Below are 18,908 nucleotides of genomic sequence, written 5' to 3' on the forward strand. Positions count from 1 at the left end.
ACTTGGGAGTAGGGAAAAACTCACCTGAGTATGTGTACAACCATGTACATAAATACACATATATCCACACATATGTGTGGTTACTATGTAAAACTACAGTTTTGAAAGTCACAACATACCCGGACTGTGTAATGGCAAAAGCTGTGTTTGGGGGCCAGGCTGCGGTAATGGGGCTGGCTGAGTGGTCACAGGACTAAGTACAGCAGTAAATAAGTCTTCAACATCCTTTCCTCCAAGCTCTGTAAGATAAAGCAGGAACAGTAATAAGATCAAAAGACTACTGTTGTCACAATACAGTGAATGCCATTTCATTAACCAAAAAATCATGATAAATACCTGGAATTTTATATAACTTTCCAAGAATTGCTCCTAGAATAAAATAAATAAAAACATTAACTGTGAGTTCAATGTATTGATACAAAATAGTATTTAATTGGCATAGAAATTATTAGAACAGAAGTTAAATTATACATAAGCATGCAAAAATCTTTGAAAATCATATTTACTCATGTCTTTTAGAAAGCCTAGATGTAGGGCAAATATTTTACCATCTGTGACCATTTTGTCTAGTTCAGGACTGAGGATTCCATCTAGTTGCTCTTCACTTAATGGTCGTAAACTCTGACTGACACTTGGTTGAGGCAAAGAGGAAGGATCATCGGCGACAGGACCAACATCTACAAGAGTAAGGTAAATAAACTAAAAAGTGAATTCAGAATACTCGTACAAAATGTAATAGCATCATTTACCTACGTTAAAATACAACAATATGATTAAAATAGAGACATGAAGTCTGTGATTATGAATTAATCAGAACTCTCTTATCAGTTTGGGCGGTCAATCAAGTGAAAATTTGGCATAATGTATCTGTAAACTTAAGTGCAACTTAAAGTTATATTTTAATAAAGAAAGAAAAATACATTTCTTGAGGAACAAAAGAACATATGTGATGTTTAATTTGCCAATTTCTGCAAAAAATAACCTCCTATTAAGAATCTATGATAAATCAATATAAAAATTTGCTTTAACTTAGAAAACAGTGGTATCAAAAGTACACTTCAATTATACACGGTATATAAAACAGGAGGAATAAGTTTCATATAAATTAATTTAAAAGCTATAAAATTCTCAATATTAAAAAGGTTATTCTTCATAAATTCCTTCAATTATAGGTTACGTATTTAAAATATTTTGCAGTCACATTCTGAATGTATAGATTATAACATCATAACATGCTTTACTGATATATGACAGAAATACAGGTGATCTATCACCTACTTTTTTCAAGCTTTTTCATTATTACTATTAAAGTAAAAATTTAGTTTCCTCTTATTTGATTTATATTAGAAAGTAACTGTAACATCTGGGTAATATAGATACCAACAAAAATAAAGCCATTCATTAAAACCTACTGAAAATGTCGTCCAAAGCACAGTTGTACTATGCTTTAGCCACACACATAAAGGGTGAAAGCAAAGTATGGATTAGTGACAAATCTGCACTACTAACAAATACGCATGCACTTACAGGTTGGTTCAGCTGAAATCACTATAAAAAAGACTACTTCTAGTCAGCAGTCATCCATTACTCAGATTCTTACCAAATGGGAAAGGTGAGCTCTCAACCTGGAAAGTGCATAAATCAAGACCTACAAGACCCAAACCAAATAAAATGGATGATTACCACAGGAGCAGGAAGTGAGGGAAAAGGCAAAAAAAAAAAAAAAAAAAATGTAGAAACAAGATACAGCACACCTTAAGGCAACATGCCTTAAATTTGATGCAATTAGAAAGACAACAGAAATTAACTAACTTGCTACATCCCCTCCTAAAGCAGGAAAGCTGAACCAAAAACAAAAAGGAAACCAAAACAATTTCAGTTACTGAGAAACGGACAAAACCAAACTTGTTCCACACACATACACCTCTCACTCAGATCATAAAACAAAGACTAGGTAAACAGTATTCATGTATACCTGAATGATCAACTGACTTTGCTAAGTCATCTGAAATTATTCCAAGAATGTCATCATCTGTGTTTAAAACTTCAGAAATATCAGCTAATGGGTCATCAGTAGTACCTAAATGTAGTAAGAATATTGAATGAAAAAATGTAAGATTATTACATCTACTAGGCATTTTTCATAGCAAATGCACACTAATATTTTGAATGACAAAACTTTATAGACTATTTGGTTTTGTGACTAATAAACTGAGACAAAATGAAATTTAAAATAAAGACCAATAGGCAATAAAAGTGAAACAGAATGAATGCTGTTAAGAAACAAAGCAAAAAAAAAAAAAAATTCACTAAGAAAGTGGCATCTCTAAAAATCTGGAAAATAAAATACAGCAGGAAAAGTTAATAAAGTATAAAAGATAAACCCATAACTCTTTGGAAATTCTTTATAAAGCATAAGCCAGGTACCATCTAGTTACTCTCTGCTTTTCATATTGATCACTCATTCATTAAAAGAAAAAAAAAAAATCAGTGCCCATAGAACTGTGTCTATATTATTTATCTGACATTGTTCTAACCACTGTAACAAAGCAGTGACTAAAACAAACTGCATGCCCTCACAGGGTACACTTCCTCACAGGGAATTAGACAGTAAACATCACTGTGTTATTTACAAAAAGGAATTAAAGTAAGCTACAGGATGCTATATTAGAGAACTGGTAAAGGAAGAGTCTTACAAAGACATGACTGGGCATAAATCTATGTGAAACGAGGGACAATAAACACAAAGATGGAGGCAACTCTCCAGACTAAGGAAGCCCTTAGGGTAGGACAAGTTTGCCAACACAGGAGGCCAGACCCAAAGAGTGGTGGGAATACAAGAGGCAGCTAGGGCAATCATATGTACAGTTTTCCAGATCACAGTGAAGACCAGGCACTATTCTAAATTTTGGGAAGGCTTGAACACAGGAGACTATATGACTGTGCAGACCAGGAGTGTTGGGGGGTGGGGTAAGGGGGTGGCTGGCAGTACTAGAAGCCCGGACCCTTTAGAAGGGTAGTGAGCCTGAGTAAAGAACCAGCTGGCTTTGAGATGTATATTGAAGACAGAGACAAAGCTGTGAATGGGTAAGACGTAGAGTGCGAGAGAATGAAAAATCAAATAGGACACTAAGAGGCTTGGGTCAATAAAGCAGGAAAGCACTGAACTCATTTAGGCTACTTTCATAATTATATTAGGCACTAAAGAACAATGAAAATTTTAATCTGTCTTAAGTGTATTTTTACTGGTGGCATGAATCTAACAGTCCAGATCAAATACCTCTGTGAAACACAGGCTTGGTTCCATTACACACTTCTCAAATAGAATTCAAACACAGGAACATCATAGTAAGTTTCATGTGCCCAAACACTCAGAACATTTTTAGAGAAATAAAATTATTTCAATAATGTATTCTTCAGATAATAGTGCATTTGAAAGAAAAATTCTGGATAATTCTTTCAGGGGTCATATGATGGTTTTCTGTTTGTCCATAGAACAATGAAACTCTACTATACAAATTATAACCAACCTTCTTAAAAGACTGTTCAAATCTTTTGGCCCCGCCTAAAGTAATGCATTTTGACCTCTTATCAGCATATCATTTTTAAAATTGACCTAATGGCTATCTTTAATGAAATGTAAAAAAAAAAAGAAAAGAAAAGAAGTCTTTACTATTTGATTTTTTATTATAAAGGCAAAAGAGTGGTTCAATTGCAGAGAGCACTGCATTTAATTTAGGTTTGAAACAGGAGTATTTTTCCAGTCCTCTAAGTTTTGGCCATATTGTAATACCATTCCCTTTTTGGCAGTTTTGTGGAAAAAACAAAAAAGGAAAAAAGAAATAAAAATAACTTCTAACAATGTCTTTCCTGTCACAGAATGACCTCTGAACAATTTCAGTGCTTTTCCTTGTAAAACTCAAGTCCAAATAACTTTGAGTTTTTAAATGGCTAGTAGTAAGATTTATAAGGTATACGTAACAGTAAATATCACTATTTTAACAATGTATTGACGTGGCTAAAAGCAAGTAAGTACTTAAAATCAACAGAATTTAAGCTTTAAAAATTTAGTACGACTGAACAAACAAGAAGCATGACCTCACGGTGCCAGGGCCGTAGACTGGACAAGGATGGTAAGACTGCCTCAAATTATTTCAAGAAGTCAAAATCAAAAATAAAAGCCTATTTCAAACAAGGAAAATGACAAATTAATGAAGCTGTTAACTACTCAATATAAAAAGGCATTTTTCAGTAGAGGATTGCACTAAAATTGTTTTTTCAAAATGAGTTTACAAAATTAGCTGGGTAACACATGTAATCAATCAATGGAAAAAAGGAAGCTTGTCAGAAGAACATTCATTTAGAAGTGATAGTACCATAAAAACCTAGAAGTGGAGAAAAACACGGGTCATAGGTTACATATCCAACTACTTAAACATCTGGAGCTCTGTTTAGGTTGATATCATATTACTTTATAAATACATCAAGTTCTCATACCTTTTGCTGACATTAATACTTCCCACATGCATTATTACATTTAAGACAATGACTGCCAACCAGGGGCAAATTTGTCAGCCAAAAAACATTTATTTGCCATTATCTGGAGACATTTGTAACCACAACATAATGAAGCCAAAAATGCTGTTAAACATCCTGCGATGCACCAGACAGCCTCCCCCCCACCCCCACAACAAAGAATTAACAATGGGCCCAACAGTGAAAAAACATGTCTAGGGTACTATTTTTCACTGTATTAACCTGGTCTGCCAGCAAGTTCCCAATTACAGCATTCTTTTTGGTTATTCTCTATTTTGAATATCCTCAGGCTCTGTAGTTAAAAAAAAAAAAATCTCCAAGTTGAAGCTTATTTTATTTGTAATTCACACCTATGGCCAAATTATACCCCTTTTCCTTGCTGAGCAAAGTATAAAAGAAACATTTTTCTTCAGAACTCTTGATTTAATGATAATCACACAAGTAAATCATGTTGCCAAATCTTATTAAAATGCACCAAAATTGTTGCATTTACTAAATGTATGCTGTACTACACTGACTTTAAAATGCAGATAGGGCCAAAAGAAAGCATTTCAAAGGTTTTATTGAAAGGAAGGTGAATTTCATTTGATATAAGGAAAATGTGACTTTTCCACATACCTTGAGTTCCAGGTTTCGGTGGGGCTGAGGATGCACTAAATAGTGGATCTAAGGAAGAATCCAAGAAACCTGCATTCCTACTTGTTTTATATGAAAGCTGAGCTATATCTTCTGATAGATTATCTAAACTCAGCTTGTTTTGCCTACTCGTATCCAGAAGATCTTTTCCAAAGAAAGCTTCCTAGATAAAGATGAACACATATAAAAATGGTTATTCTAAAGACAAATCATTCTGCCATTATTTTTGATAAGGAAACAGAACAGATTTATATTTAACAATACAGAAATTGAATATAGAAACACAAAAGATTCTTTTAAATAGAATTTTTTCTTTTCTTTATTTATTTTTTTGAAACAGTCTTCATTCTGTCACCCTCGGTAAAGTGCTATGGCATCACAGCTCACAGCAACTTCAAACTTGGGCTTAAGTGATTCTCTGGCCTCAGCCTCTCAAGTAGCTGAGACTACGGGTGCCCACCACAACGCCCGGCTGTTTTCTTGTTGCTGTTGTCATTGCTGTTTAGCAGGCCTGGGCCAGGCTCGAACCCGCCAGCCTTGGTGCATGTGCCTGGTGCTGTACCTCTGTGCTACGGGTGCCGAGCCTAGACTCTTTTTTAAAAGTTAAGATTTTTTTTCATAGCTTGACTAGAGACAAAATTACACAAATAAAACCAAACAATTATGTCAAATGTGTTTCTGGCAACAGTAGTGTAATTCAGTTTCAGAAGCTTAAGCTACAATTAAATCTAAAAGCTGGTAGATTTACATATATAACTACTGGTACCTTAATTTATATTATAAGCAAAACTAAAGCTTCATGAATAATATTAATATTTCTAGATTATTTGCAGAGGACAGCACAACACTTTGATCTATACCTTTAATATTTATATATTTCAGGAAGATTTTGTAATCCATATTGATTCATATAACAACACTGAAGACTCACGCTATAAATGTGAGAGAGGGTTTTTATAGTCAGTTTTACCCATATAGTGTGCTCAACATTTATGGCTGTAAAAGGCTTTTGGCTTTTTATTTTTTTACTCATATTCACATTTTTACATTATAATATGCTTTCTCTAGAATTTAGAGTTTCAAGTTTCTTGGAGCTCCAGGATCTCTCCATAACATCAAGAGAACACAAAAGACAAAAAAGGAAGCATTCAGGATCTCTTTCTCCTGATTCAACCCAGCAACTCTGCTTTAGTATATTTTCTATGATGTGGTCTGTTTGGAAACAAGATCCTTTACAAGAGACAATTTTGCAATACATACACACAAAAATTGACTACAGTATTTTTTATAATACAAAAAAATGAAATATTCAGCCTTAATATTCACCAATACGCATCAGACTAAGTAAATTATAGACTCTCACACTACAAAATACAATTCAGCCATTTTTTTTACAATAGGTACAGCTACGTTATCAAGGGAAAGTTTTAAAATACATTACTAAAAGTAGAATGATACATCCAACAAATCATAAAATACAAATTGAAGAGTATTATAAGCACCCCCAAAAAAAAAAAGAAAGAAAGAAAGAAAGAAAAAAGTTCTAAAAAGGTAAATAGCAAAATGGCAATGCTAACTTCTGAAAAGAGACTGAGGGTATATGAAGTCTGCTGGAGGTGATAATGTATCTGATTTGAAATATCCATATTTTAAGTGAACACACTGTTTCTCTATGAAAAGGAAATTTGAAAATTCATAAAGTTAAGATAACTGGGTAGAAAATGGTTCATTTCTTATACCCAGTAATGCTTTTACCTTTAGGAAATCTTGCATGCCAGAAAGCATCTTGTTTAGAGATCATCTATTTAATGCCTTCAGTACAAATGTAAGAAATCTGAGCTCACCATCAGCAAGAATTTATGACTCATGATGACTATTAGTATTTATCAAAAACTGTAACATTCTTATTAATTTAGCAGTTTTCACTCCCTGTAATTAATATAAAGGAGCGGCGTCACACATGGGTTCTGGCTTGATGCTGTAGCCTCTCCAAGAACCAATCAGACACAGTATGCCACTTAGAGGGGCTGCTGAAATCACCTGGGATTAGCAGACTGCATATTTCTAACGGGTGAATTTTACAATTTATAGTTTATCTTGACACTGTGATCAATAAATGAAAACTGGAAAGTGTGCTAGTGAATTCCTAGGTTTTTGTCATTATGTGTTACCCCCATTAACAGAAAAAAAATACATAACTACCACAAGGTGTCCACGAAACAGGAACATTAGAAAGGCTTTCCCCCTTCCATTAAACTTAAAAAAAAAAAAAAAAAGTAGATGTTACTAACATATACCAGAGGGAACACTCTAGTTAGCAGATTTAGATAACAGAAATTAGAAAATCAGATCTAATACTTTTAAAGGCTCTTTTGCCAAAGTATTAAGTAGTTAGTTTTCATACACTCAAAATCCTAAAGAAAGTTTCCTAAGTACAGATTATACCTACAAAAGGACCACTGGGAGCAGAGCAGGTTGTCATCTCAATACTCCCAAAAAGGACCATGAAGAAGGGAAGTGAAGAAACAGGAGATGAACAATAAAAAATACAAATACAAATAATCCAAACTATAAATGGGTCTATTTCCTAAGGATAAAAGAATCTTTGAAGGGAATAAGGAGAAAATAAAATATTTTTTAAAGATATGTAAAAGTAAGGAACAAAGATACTTTAACATTCTTACATAATCTCTGAACATTTCTGCGAGGCACCATGATTTTACGATGAGAAAACTGGCACACAGATGTTAAGTTTTAGAACAAACTCACACAGCTAACTGGTAGTAGAGTGGTATTTAAACACAGGACTCTCCCACTTTAAAGAGTGAACTCTTTAACATAAACACTGTCGTTAAGATTTTAGCATTCTAATTACTGAAAAAAAAATTGAGGAAGTTGTATATTAATTGAAAGTAAACATATAAAACCAATTATGCTAGTAACAGCTAACTGGGAAATTAAGTAAAGAATAAATACAGCTCAAGCAATGAAGATTTCTCTGTGTAGACCTCTAAGAGATGGATCAAATGAATAGTCATACAAACTGAAATTAGGACAGCCACGTAATGATAGTCTGTTCCAGTTCAATTATGACACATGAAGAAATCATAGAGGCAAGGAAGATGAACAACATGCATAAGAATCTAGAATTAAGTATTGGTAAAGCAAGATGTTTAATTATAGTCTATTTTCTAATACAGGGATGTTTCTAATATAATCGCATAGCCTTAAACCAGTGGTTCTCAACCTTCCTAATGCTGGGAACCATTAATACAGTTCCTGTGGGTCGTGACCCACAGGTTGAGAACCGCTGCCTTCAACTCTTCCATGATGTAATGTTTATAGGATGAACTAGAAATAATTCTTTTTTTGTAATCTACATCTACTGAAGGTAATTTCTCCATACTGGAAGATATTCTTCTGATGTGTAATTTATAAAGCCAAAAGAATACTGCTTAAATCTGTGGCTTGTAAGGCCTCTAAAAAGCAATTAAGTAATCATTAAAGCTATAACTTTGGCTGCTAAAAACCCATCTTTATTCAATGACTATAAAAGAAAAATTTCACTAAGACTTGAGTAGAGGCATATACAAGATGTGAACAGTTTGGAAGACTAAGTTTTTCCTACCCTGAAGTGTCCATGGTATGTCCCATCAATCAGACATGAAGAACGGAGATTTATAAAGAAATGTATGAAAAGTATCAAGGCACACAAAAAGGTTAAGTGTTAAATTTTATGGGTCCCTAGAAGGCAAAAATGGCATTACCAATAACTAAATGAAAACCAAACAAGTAAAACCTTAACAAAAACAACACATTAAAAATTTAATGCATTACATTTCCTCAATTAACAAACTATATAAAATAATGTAAAGCAAACATTACTTGTAAATAGGCAGGGAAAGTTTCTTCAAGCTTATTTTTCCTTTTTCGGTATCTCTTCTTTATTTTTTCAGTACTTTCAGTAACAGAAACAGATTCATCAACTACAGTATCTTGTAACTGTTCACTCCACCCTGAAACAATAGTCACATTTATAAATGTGTGACAGTTAAAATTTCTAGACAAATCCACTCAAAGTGATTTTAATACTTATCAAACATATACAGTTTCATATAAACAAATAAGAACTTTCAAAAAAAGATATCAAAGCAAGTTTATTAGTAAGATTTTGTCTGATTGGTAGTTTCTGTAAAGAGAACAAGGTCTCATTATCTCCCACGCTGGAGTGCAATGGTGCCGTCATAGTTCACTACAGCCTCGAATTCCTGGCCTTAAGTGATCTTCCCACCTTAGCCTCCCAAAGTATTGAATTACTGCCCAACCCAGTAATTTTTAAGTATCATGAACACTTCATTTATGTCTATTTAGTATCACTATGTTTCCTACTGTCTCTTATCAGTATTTCCTTGCAAAGCAAAAATTCTTTAAATACAAAATTTTAACTGGGTGTGGTAGTTCACGCTTATAATTGCCAGCACTTTTGGAGGTTGAGGCAGGAGGACGGTTTGAGGCTAGGTGTTCGAGAACAGGTGCAGCAACAAAGAGAGACCTTATTTCTGCAAAAACAGTTGAAAAATTAGCCAAGAGTGGTGGCATTGGCCTGTAGTCCTAGTAATGGGGAGGCTGTTGTGGAAGAATTGCATGAGCCCAGAATTCAAGGTTACAGTGAGCTATGATTGTGCAAATGCCCTCCACCTCGGATGACAGAATGTGACCTTGTCTCTAAAAAACTGAATACATACAATATTTTATTAAAGATTAAAAAAATTAAAATACTCAAAGCTTGTGAGAGGGAATGACTACTCACACACTGCACTAAGGGAAATGTAATGGGTGCAATCATTTTGTAATGTGTACTGGGAATACCCATAAGAAATCCAGTTAGAAAGAAAGTTTGTCCTTCAATATGGCAATTCAAAGTTCAGATATTTATTACAAATTAGGTATTTGTAGTATATACATATTGAGAAAACATGACTATAAATATGCGACAAGTACTCATTCTCAAAATCAGAGACACAGAAATAAAACAAAATTTTGGACTATGAAATTAGCAAGAAAATAAATACACGACTTAAAACAGCAATCACGTGATAATACCAGATTCTTCATGGTAAGGCAGATGACATACACTTCATGAAAATAAGTATGGGCACTTTTTTTTTTTTTTTTGCAGTTTTTGGCTAGGGCCGGATTTGAACCCGCCACCTCTGGTATATGGGGCTGGCGCCCTATTACTTGAGCCACAGGCACCACCCGATATGGGCACTTCTGTAACCAGACTACATAGGTAGGCTGACTCTCCCAAACACACCCCAAAACAGTAGACAAATGTATATTAAAACATTTTTTAAAGTGTACCAGTAATATAGCCAGAAGATAATCACTTAAGGCCAAAAAAGAAGGTAAACAAAGAACCACAGAAGCAAAGTAATAAAGCTAATAGTGTTGAAATCTGGTGATTGCAAACTCCAATTTATGAGGAATAGGAAATGGAAGACAAGCCTTCAAGCCCCTCTGGAAGATGGAGAAATCAGCCAGAGCTGCCCTGCTTACGCATAAAGGAGGGACTCCATGCTCGGGGTTGGTTTAACAAGAAATACATCCTCACCGAAACTCATTCACCTCCAACACCCCACCACCAAATAGTCAAAAGGGGGTGGAGAAAGAGAGACCATAACATTTAAAAAACAAAAACCTACCAAAGCCAAACAAATGAACAATAACAACAACAACAACAACAAAAAAAAAAATCCAGATGCAACAAAAAAACCCATAAAAACTGCTTGTCGTTTCATAAAATGTAGTGCTGGGTAGAGAAACAAAAAACAAAATCCTTCCCAATATAGCCCTAATGTACAAGAAACTTGAATTCGTATAACATGGGTGAACCAAAACAAGAATTATCTCACAGTTGCTCTGGGGTAACAGCGTCCTATGCTTCTGGAAGCAACAAACACAAGTTTCTCTGAAAGAACCCACCTTCAATTCAGTCCTCAAAAATTCAAACAGAAAATGTTCCAAAGAATATGAGTTCACAGGCTCACATTTGTAATCCTAGCACTCTGGGAAGCCAAAGCAGGTCAATGGCCTGAGATGAGGAATTCTTGCCCAGCACCTAGGCAAGAACAAGACCCTGTCTCTACTACTACAAAAATAGAAAATTAGCCAGGTGTGGTGGCCCCTGCCTGCAGCTGCACTACATGGGAAGTTAAGGCAGGGGGATCGCTTGAGCCCAGGAATTGGAGGTTGCAGTGAGCTGTGATGATGCCATTACACCCAAGCCAGGGCAACAGAGCAAGACTCGGTCTCCCTCCTACCCCCTAAAAAGAGTTCACAGTTAAAAAGTAAATAATAATAATAATGTGTGTGCTGGGAGGCCAAGGTGGAAGGATCACTTGAGCTCAGGAATTTGAGACCAGCCTCAGCAAGAGGGAGACCCCATCTCTACTAAAAATAGAAAAATTACCCAGGTGTTGTGTTGGGCACCTATGGTTCCAGCAACTCAGCAGGCACAGGGAGGAGGACCACTTGAACCCAAGAATTTGAGGTTGCTGTAAGCTAGGCTGAGGTCATGGCATGCTAGCCCAGGAGACAGAGTGAGACTAAGTAGTTTAAGAAATAGTTTGTGGGTTTGGTGCCCATAGCTCAGTGATTAGGGTGCCGGCCACATACACCAAGGCTGGAGGGTTCGAACCCAGCTAAACAACAATGACAACTGCAACAACAACAAAAAGTAGCTGGGCGTTGTGGCAGGCACCTGTAGTCCTAGGTACTTGGGAGGCTGAGGCAAGAGAACTACTTAAGCCCAAGATTTTGAGGCTGCTGTGAGCTGTGATGCCACAGCACCCTACTGAGGATGACATAATCTGACTCTGCCTCAAAAAAAAGAAAGAAAAGAAAAGAAAAGAAAAATAAATAGTATGTCTCTCCCTCAAACAATAAAAATAATGACAAGGGGCAGTAGTAGGGTGAGCCAGCAGATAAAAATAGTTGAATAAGACATGCAAAGACGGGCGGCGCCTGTGGCTCAGTCAGTAAGGCGCCGGCCCCATATACCGAGGGTGGCAGGTTCAAACCCAGCCCCGGCCAAACTGCAACCAAAAAATAGCCGGGCGTTGTGGCGGGCACCTGTAGTCCCAGCTGCTCGGGAGGCTGAGGCAGGAGAATCGCTTAAGCCCAGGAGTTGGAGGTTGCTGTGAGCTGTGTGAGGCCACAGCACTCTACAGAGGGCCATAAAGTGAGACTCTGTCTCTACAAAAAAAAAAAAAAAAAAAAAAGACATGCAAAGACTTGTGGTATTTTATATTCAAATTCAACCGGTTACTTGAAGAAACTAAAAAGGATGGAAAGAAGGAGTAACCTTTAAGAAGAAACTACAATGTGTTAAAACATCAAAAATACAGTTTATGGGTGAGTTTTGATTAGACAGAGGAAAGACCAGAACACTAAACTAAAAGCTAGATCTAAAGAAACTGTTTTGGGGCAAGACTAAATAGTTTTGTTGAACTTACCAAATTTCTTAATTAGGGCTTATTTAGCCAATATTGAGTCAGATTAGAAACTTCTTCAAAACCACTATAGAGCTTCATTTTTCAAATGTGCAGTGATTTTGGATTTTTTCCAAATGACCTAAAGTCAAAATTCTATCCCTTAGTAATAGAAGGACCCAATTCTGAACACACGCTGGAAACTCTCAATTGTCTTCAGATTCTACTAATATATTAAGTATTTCAAACTATTTAGTCATAAAGATCATGACCATACCAATTAGAAAGTCTTCATTAGAACCACTTCTCAAATTAAATAATGAGAGAAGTACATTCTTTTTCTAGAAACAGAGTCTCACTTTGCCACCCTCAGTAGAGTGCTGTGACGTCACAGCTCACAGCAACCTCCAGCTCCTGGGCTTAGGCGATTCTCTTGCCTCAGCCTCCCGAGTAGCTGGGACTACAGGTGCCTGCCACAACACCCAGCTATTTTTTGTTGCAGTTTGGCTAGGGCCTGGTTCAAGCCCGCCACCCTCGGTATATGGGGCAGGTGCCCTACCCAGTGAGCCACAGGTGGCACCCAAGAGTAGTACATTCTTTTTTTTCTTTTTTTTTGGTAGAGAGAGTCTCACTACTTTATGGCCCTCAGTAGAGTGCCTTGGCATCAAACAGCTCACAGCAACCTCCAACTCCTGGGCTTAAGTGATCCTCCTGCCTCAGCCTCCCGAGTAGCTGGGACTACAGGCGCCCGCCACAACGCCTGGCTATTTTTTGGTTGCAGTTTGGCCGGGGGCCGGGTTTGAACCTGCCACCCTCGGTATATGGGGCCGGCACCTTACCGACTGAGCCACAGGCGCCGCCTGAGTAGTACATTCTTAATGAATACAAAGCTATGGCCTAAGCAATGACTGTGCTTTCTTTGAAGCTGTGAGGACAACAGAATGTTCATAGAAAGATTTGTTTCAAAAAAAAAAAAAAAAAAAAATACAGAATTTTGTTAAAAATTATACGGCCACCGGTCCCTTTCAAGCAACCATTCTAAAAATTTCAAATTATATGTTAAGATGCTAAGGCAGGCAAAGGATGGCTGTTTATGAGATGACCAGAAAGTCTCTTATGTAACTAAGTGATTCAGTTCCTAAACTGTTTAAATGAGACTTGTTTAAAAAATCTCAAAGGAATACAGCCTACTGGATTTAAACCAATTCCTTATCAAAACTGATTGCTATATTATAGACATGAACTCTATAGGCACTGAAATCCTTTGACCAATAAAAGGCAGTAAGGTTATATAAAACTGTAGCATCATTTAGGATAGTTCCTTCAATGGATGTATTAAGACCAAGAGTTAATCAAACAAATCAGTACTATACCATCATCTCTGCTAGGTAACTGCTCAGAAATAGAGCCTGAGGAATCTTTCCTGATCACAGATCTTTTGGTTTTCCCTTGCCCAGTTCGACTTCTTTGCCGCACCATAAATCCACCAATACCTAACCAAAAAAAAAAAAGAGAGAGATAAACTGATAAATAATTTTTCCCTGTATTTCCACAGTAAATAGGATAAAAATGCTTCAAAAGGTCAAAGCCATTGTTATCACTAATCAAACAGCAATTAAAATGCACTAGTAGACAGAAAATGTGCATGCATTTCCTCTTCTAGACATTATGAGTAAACATTAAATAGTAAGTTATACCAGTTCATCTATTCAACAAAATATCAGTAACTCATACATCAAATTACAGTCATGCATTGCATAACAATGTTTCCATCAGCAAAAGACAGTATGCATATAGGACAGTGGTCCCATGAGATTATAATGGAGCTGAAAAATTCCCATCACTTGACAATGTTGTAGCAGTCATTGTAGTACTACTTTTTAAAAAAATAAATTTAATGTACCATATAACCAAGAGTGTAGTTATCTATAGTCTATGTTATTTACATGATGATTTTCTCAGAGCAAATCTTCATTAAGCAATGGATGACTGTATGTATAGATTAACTGGGTAACAGTTTGCCCAACAGGTAAAGGACAGAAGATTCTAACTAAATCAGATGACACAAACATACTTTCATATGATTTCAGAAGACTGTGTCTGGTTATTCGATATTATCAAGGCATTTAGACATGAGACACACAGAGCTCTATAGTTAAGAGCACGGAACCTGGAGTGGGACTATGTAATTCTACTTACTGAGAAAATTTGGGCAAACTATTTAACTTCCCAGTGCCCTGGTTCCTGATGCGTTAAGTTGGAGATAACATACAGTACATACATCCTGGTACATGTGTGATAAGAACAGCACCTGGCACACAGTGAGCACTATGTCTACCAACCAACTCTGTGACCTAACAGGCCCTCAATTTAAGATATGACATCCGGCTTGGTGCCTATAGCTCAAACGGCTAAGGCGCCAACCACATACACCTGAGCTGGCGGGTTTGAATCCAGCCCAGGCCTGCCAAACAACGACATCTACAACCAAAAAACAGCCGGGTGTTGTGGCGGGCACCTGTAGTCTCAGCTACTTGGGAGGCCGAGGCGAGAGAATCGCTTAAGCCCAAGAGTTGGAGGTTGCTGTGAGCTGTGATGCTATGGCACTCTACCCAGGGTGACAGGTTGAGGCTCTGTCTCAAAAAAAAAAAAAAACCAAAAGATATGATGTCCATGAGAGGCCAAACAAACAGAACAAAATGTTAATTATAAGGTCCTGAAAGGAATATGTAATATCTAAAAAAGTGTACTATAAGCCTCATAATTAGGAAAAAATGAAATCATTTCCATAAAATTACTTAGATAAAACTAATCATAGGTTCTTATAATAGATGTGGCCCACCTAAAAGGAAGATTACCTCCCAGAAAACTCTTGTAGAATTCAAATGCACTGGGAAAGTTCTTCCTTACATATCAAAAGGGATTTAGACCACTGTTACTAGTAAAATATAAACAATCGGAAGAATAATGATTCTACTGATCCAAATAATACCCCATTGATTGGTAAAACAGACATTAATAAACTGCCTAAAGAAAGCCTGCAAGTTCCGTATTACGACACTCCAATTATTTTTTCCAATAAGGTAAATAAAACTTGACAAGAAAGTCATACCTTAGACAGACAAGAAATAAAAGTGTTTAATCAGTCAGAGTATTAACAGAAGTATCAATTCTAGGAGGCACAAAACTCTGTCTTGTTCAACCTCGAACTACATACTCACTGATGCTCCTGCATAAGCAATGAAATAAGTTTCTAAGAGCATAAAAATACCAAGATAGTGAATGGTGAAAATTAAAAAATTATAGAAGTACACATCAAGAGGAAACATATAAATGTCTTAGTCCAAATATAAATCTAACCTAGTAAAGCACGTAAACTATTTAACATTTATGATGTTAAAAAACCTGTCCACCTGTCAACTAAAGAGCATATTCAAATAATTCAGTTCTTTAACTTATACATGCAAGTTTTAGTTTAGATAGTTAAGATGCCATGTTCAATCTTGATCATTCAATTATAACTGAGGTCCTTGATGTTATATTATCCATAAATTAAGTTTTGATTACATTAAAATGTCTGCACTATACCTGGTCTGTATGGTTTCCTTTTTCTCTTTTTAACACCATCTGCTCCCTCCACTCCTTTAGTTTCATCATCCACAGCTTCCCGCTCAGGACTAGATTCTGATTTTCCATCACAATCCATAAGTTCTCCTTCTGAAAAAAAGTACATGAGCACTTAAAATTGGGAAAATCTATCAAATACACAATCCCTATGTAATGGTAAATATAAAGCAAAGTAGTGGCTAACCCATTATAATTGTGTATCCCAGTTGGCAGTAAAAGTTCTGAAAAGGACAGGAGAGGCCCCACAAGGTTGTAGAAATTATGCTTAATATGGTGTTCTCAGGAAATTATTCAGGGAATATTCATCAGGAAAGAGGAAATACTCAGAAAGACAGATATTTATCAATTTGCAATGAACAAACCATTCACTTGCTTTTATTGGGTCTAGTCCAGGACCCCCAAGCCTATTTCTCTAGCCTAGAACTCTTACCTGTATATCAACCACAGCAGTTACTGGATATTACCTACTTTCTCTGAAAACTAGATATCCAAAATACACTTTAAAAAATAAAAAACAACACATGTTGCTGCATGGCTAGGATGCAGCAACATCATCATACCTCACTGCTACCTCAAACATTTGGGCTCAAGCAATCCTCCTGCCTTAGCCTCCAAAGAAGCTGGACTATAGGCATGCACCACAACACCTAAATAATTTTTCTGATTTTTGTAGAGAACGGGGTCTCACTCTTGCTCAGGCGCCTTGGTCTCCCACAGTACTAGGATTACAGGTATGAGCCACCAGTCAGCCAAAATGATCTATTTTTAAAAGATCAAATGAAGACAAAAAACAGCAAAGGAAAAAAATTCATAATTTTAAAAGAGGAAAGCAGAAAGATGAATGAAAAAATGACTTAGCAAATGCAAATTCTCAGGTGGGATTAGAAAGAACTGAGAAAAACAGTCCAGTTTTAACACAATCCTCAGAAGGCTAAGAAAATGGCAAGACTGGGTATCTTTGGAAATGGGCGTGAGGAGGTCAAAATAAAGCAAGCCTTTCTATATTACCTACCAAAGTCACACCTCCCTACACCTTCTTCCTAACTTCACATGCTGGGAAGTTGCTACTCTAAATTATGGGACTTGGGACTCTTGGATGGCCTGAAAAGTGAACAACAGGGTGCTGGATTGGAAACAGGACCAAGGAACAACAGGCTAATGCAGTCTGTCTCACTCCCCAGACCCCACTGAACTCCCAGAAAGCTAGCAGTCAGACCTATACCCTCCAAGCTTAAGACTGAATGTTGTTCTGGAGAACCTGATCAGTCCAAAGAAAGTGTCTACTGACAGTAGGAATTCCACAAACTATCAACAGATGGTGCAACGGAAGTTAACATCTACACTCAAATCTTATGTTTTATCCCTCCTTTTTTTTAAGATAAAAAGATTAATTTATTTCAACAATCCTCACCTTAATTCCTCACTTTTAAACATATGTGCACAATCAAGAATTATGTGAAGATAGAGACCTGAGAACATAAAAAGTTCCTAGGGTTAACAGACTTTGCAGGAAAAGAAAAACACCTTTACAAAAGTTAAATTCCTCAGAGAGGTAACATAAAACATTTGAGAGGAATGTCCAAAGGGAGAAAAGAAAGCTCTTAGAAATTAATATATGATAACTGAAATAAAAACAAAAACCAGTAGGGGGACAGGAAGATAAAACAAGGGCATGGATTAGAAAGAAGCAGAGAAAAGACATTATTAGCTGAGTAGGTATCAAATCTGAAAAGCAGGATTCTGAAGAGAGAGGAAACTGTAGAGAAGAATTATCAGTGACAAATTTCAAGAACACCAACGGCAGACTGAAAGGGACCTCTCAGTGCCTGACGACACTGATGAGAAAACATCCAAGACTGGTGCAAACAGACGTATCCTCAGGAAATTTCAGAAACTGAGAACAAAGAAGTTCCTGAAATCCTAAGAACTTTCAGAGAAAACACAGATCACAAAGAAAGAATCGAGTTCTCTATACGCTAGAAACTAAAAGATGGTGAGGATAAATGACTTCAACATGCTAAAAGAAAATTAGCATTCTGGAAAAGATCAATCAGGTATGGGGTAAAATAAAGATACTGCCTTCTATACATTCTTTCTCAGAAACTATGGAATTAGTGAACCTATGTTCCACCAAATTGAGAGAGATAAACCAGAATTCATGGAGTCATAGAAAAGAACAGGAAAGAGCAGATCATTTCCAGGATGGGGTGAAGAAACAATCCCAAAATTAACCATGTGTAACATTTTGTAGCCTAAGACAGTACTGGATCCAGTACAAAAGAACACCTCTCACTTCACAGCACACAAGGACAGTGCAAACCAGGAGGGTACTTCAACTGGGGGTGTATAATGATGCCAGTGAACACCGAGTTGATACAAATGGCAGAAAGTAGTGCACACACACACTGGCCCTAACAGAACGGGGGTCACTAAAAGCTGAGGGCTCTTCTAGCCAACACCTTCACAAGAGCCTTCTGATTCCCACAAATTGCAACAAAAGAAAACAGACCATATTGCTCAAATTTGAGAAGTTCTCCCATCAATGCAGCCTTGTGTATAGACAGCTAATCTCTGGGAGGGTGTAAGAAAATAGTGGTCCTTTCCAGTAAAGACATG

The 18,908-nt window shown here is 36.5% G+C and overlaps 1 protein-coding gene across 11 annotated transcripts in view; it reads right to left on the bottom strand.

Annotated features, from left to right (window-relative positions):
- KMT2C (lysine methyltransferase 2C) overlaps positions 1 to 18,908 on the bottom strand; it is a 298,652-nt gene that overhangs the window by 63,075 nt on the left and 216,669 nt on the right. For 8 of the 11 annotated variants that reach the window (XM_053608446.1, XM_053608454.1, XM_053608447.1 and 5 more), the window contains 9 exons: positions 16,254 to 16,382; positions 14,039 to 14,158; positions 9,058 to 9,188; positions 5,155 to 5,335; positions 1,976 to 2,080; positions 1,601 to 1,648; positions 549 to 677; positions 337 to 369; positions 120 to 239 (listed from right to left, as the gene is read on the bottom strand). In XM_053608446.1, coding sequence (XP_053464421.1) covers positions 120 to 239; positions 337 to 369; positions 549 to 677; positions 1,601 to 1,648; positions 1,976 to 2,080; positions 5,155 to 5,335; positions 9,058 to 9,188; positions 14,039 to 14,158; positions 16,254 to 16,382 — 996 coding nt within the window. The remainder of the gene's footprint in view (positions 1 to 119; positions 240 to 336; positions 370 to 548; positions 678 to 1,600; positions 1,649 to 1,975; positions 2,081 to 5,154; positions 5,336 to 9,057; positions 9,189 to 14,038; positions 14,159 to 16,253; positions 16,383 to 18,908) is intronic. The other 3 variants (XM_053608455.1, XM_053608456.1, XM_053608451.1) reach the window with 1 other exon arrangement.

The sequence above is a fragment of the Nycticebus coucang genome, chromosome 11, assembly GCF_027406575.1.
Source record: "Nycticebus coucang isolate mNycCou1 chromosome 11, mNycCou1.pri, whole genome shotgun sequence".
Taxonomy (NCBI): domain Eukaryota; kingdom Metazoa; phylum Chordata; class Mammalia; order Primates; family Lorisidae; genus Nycticebus; species Nycticebus coucang.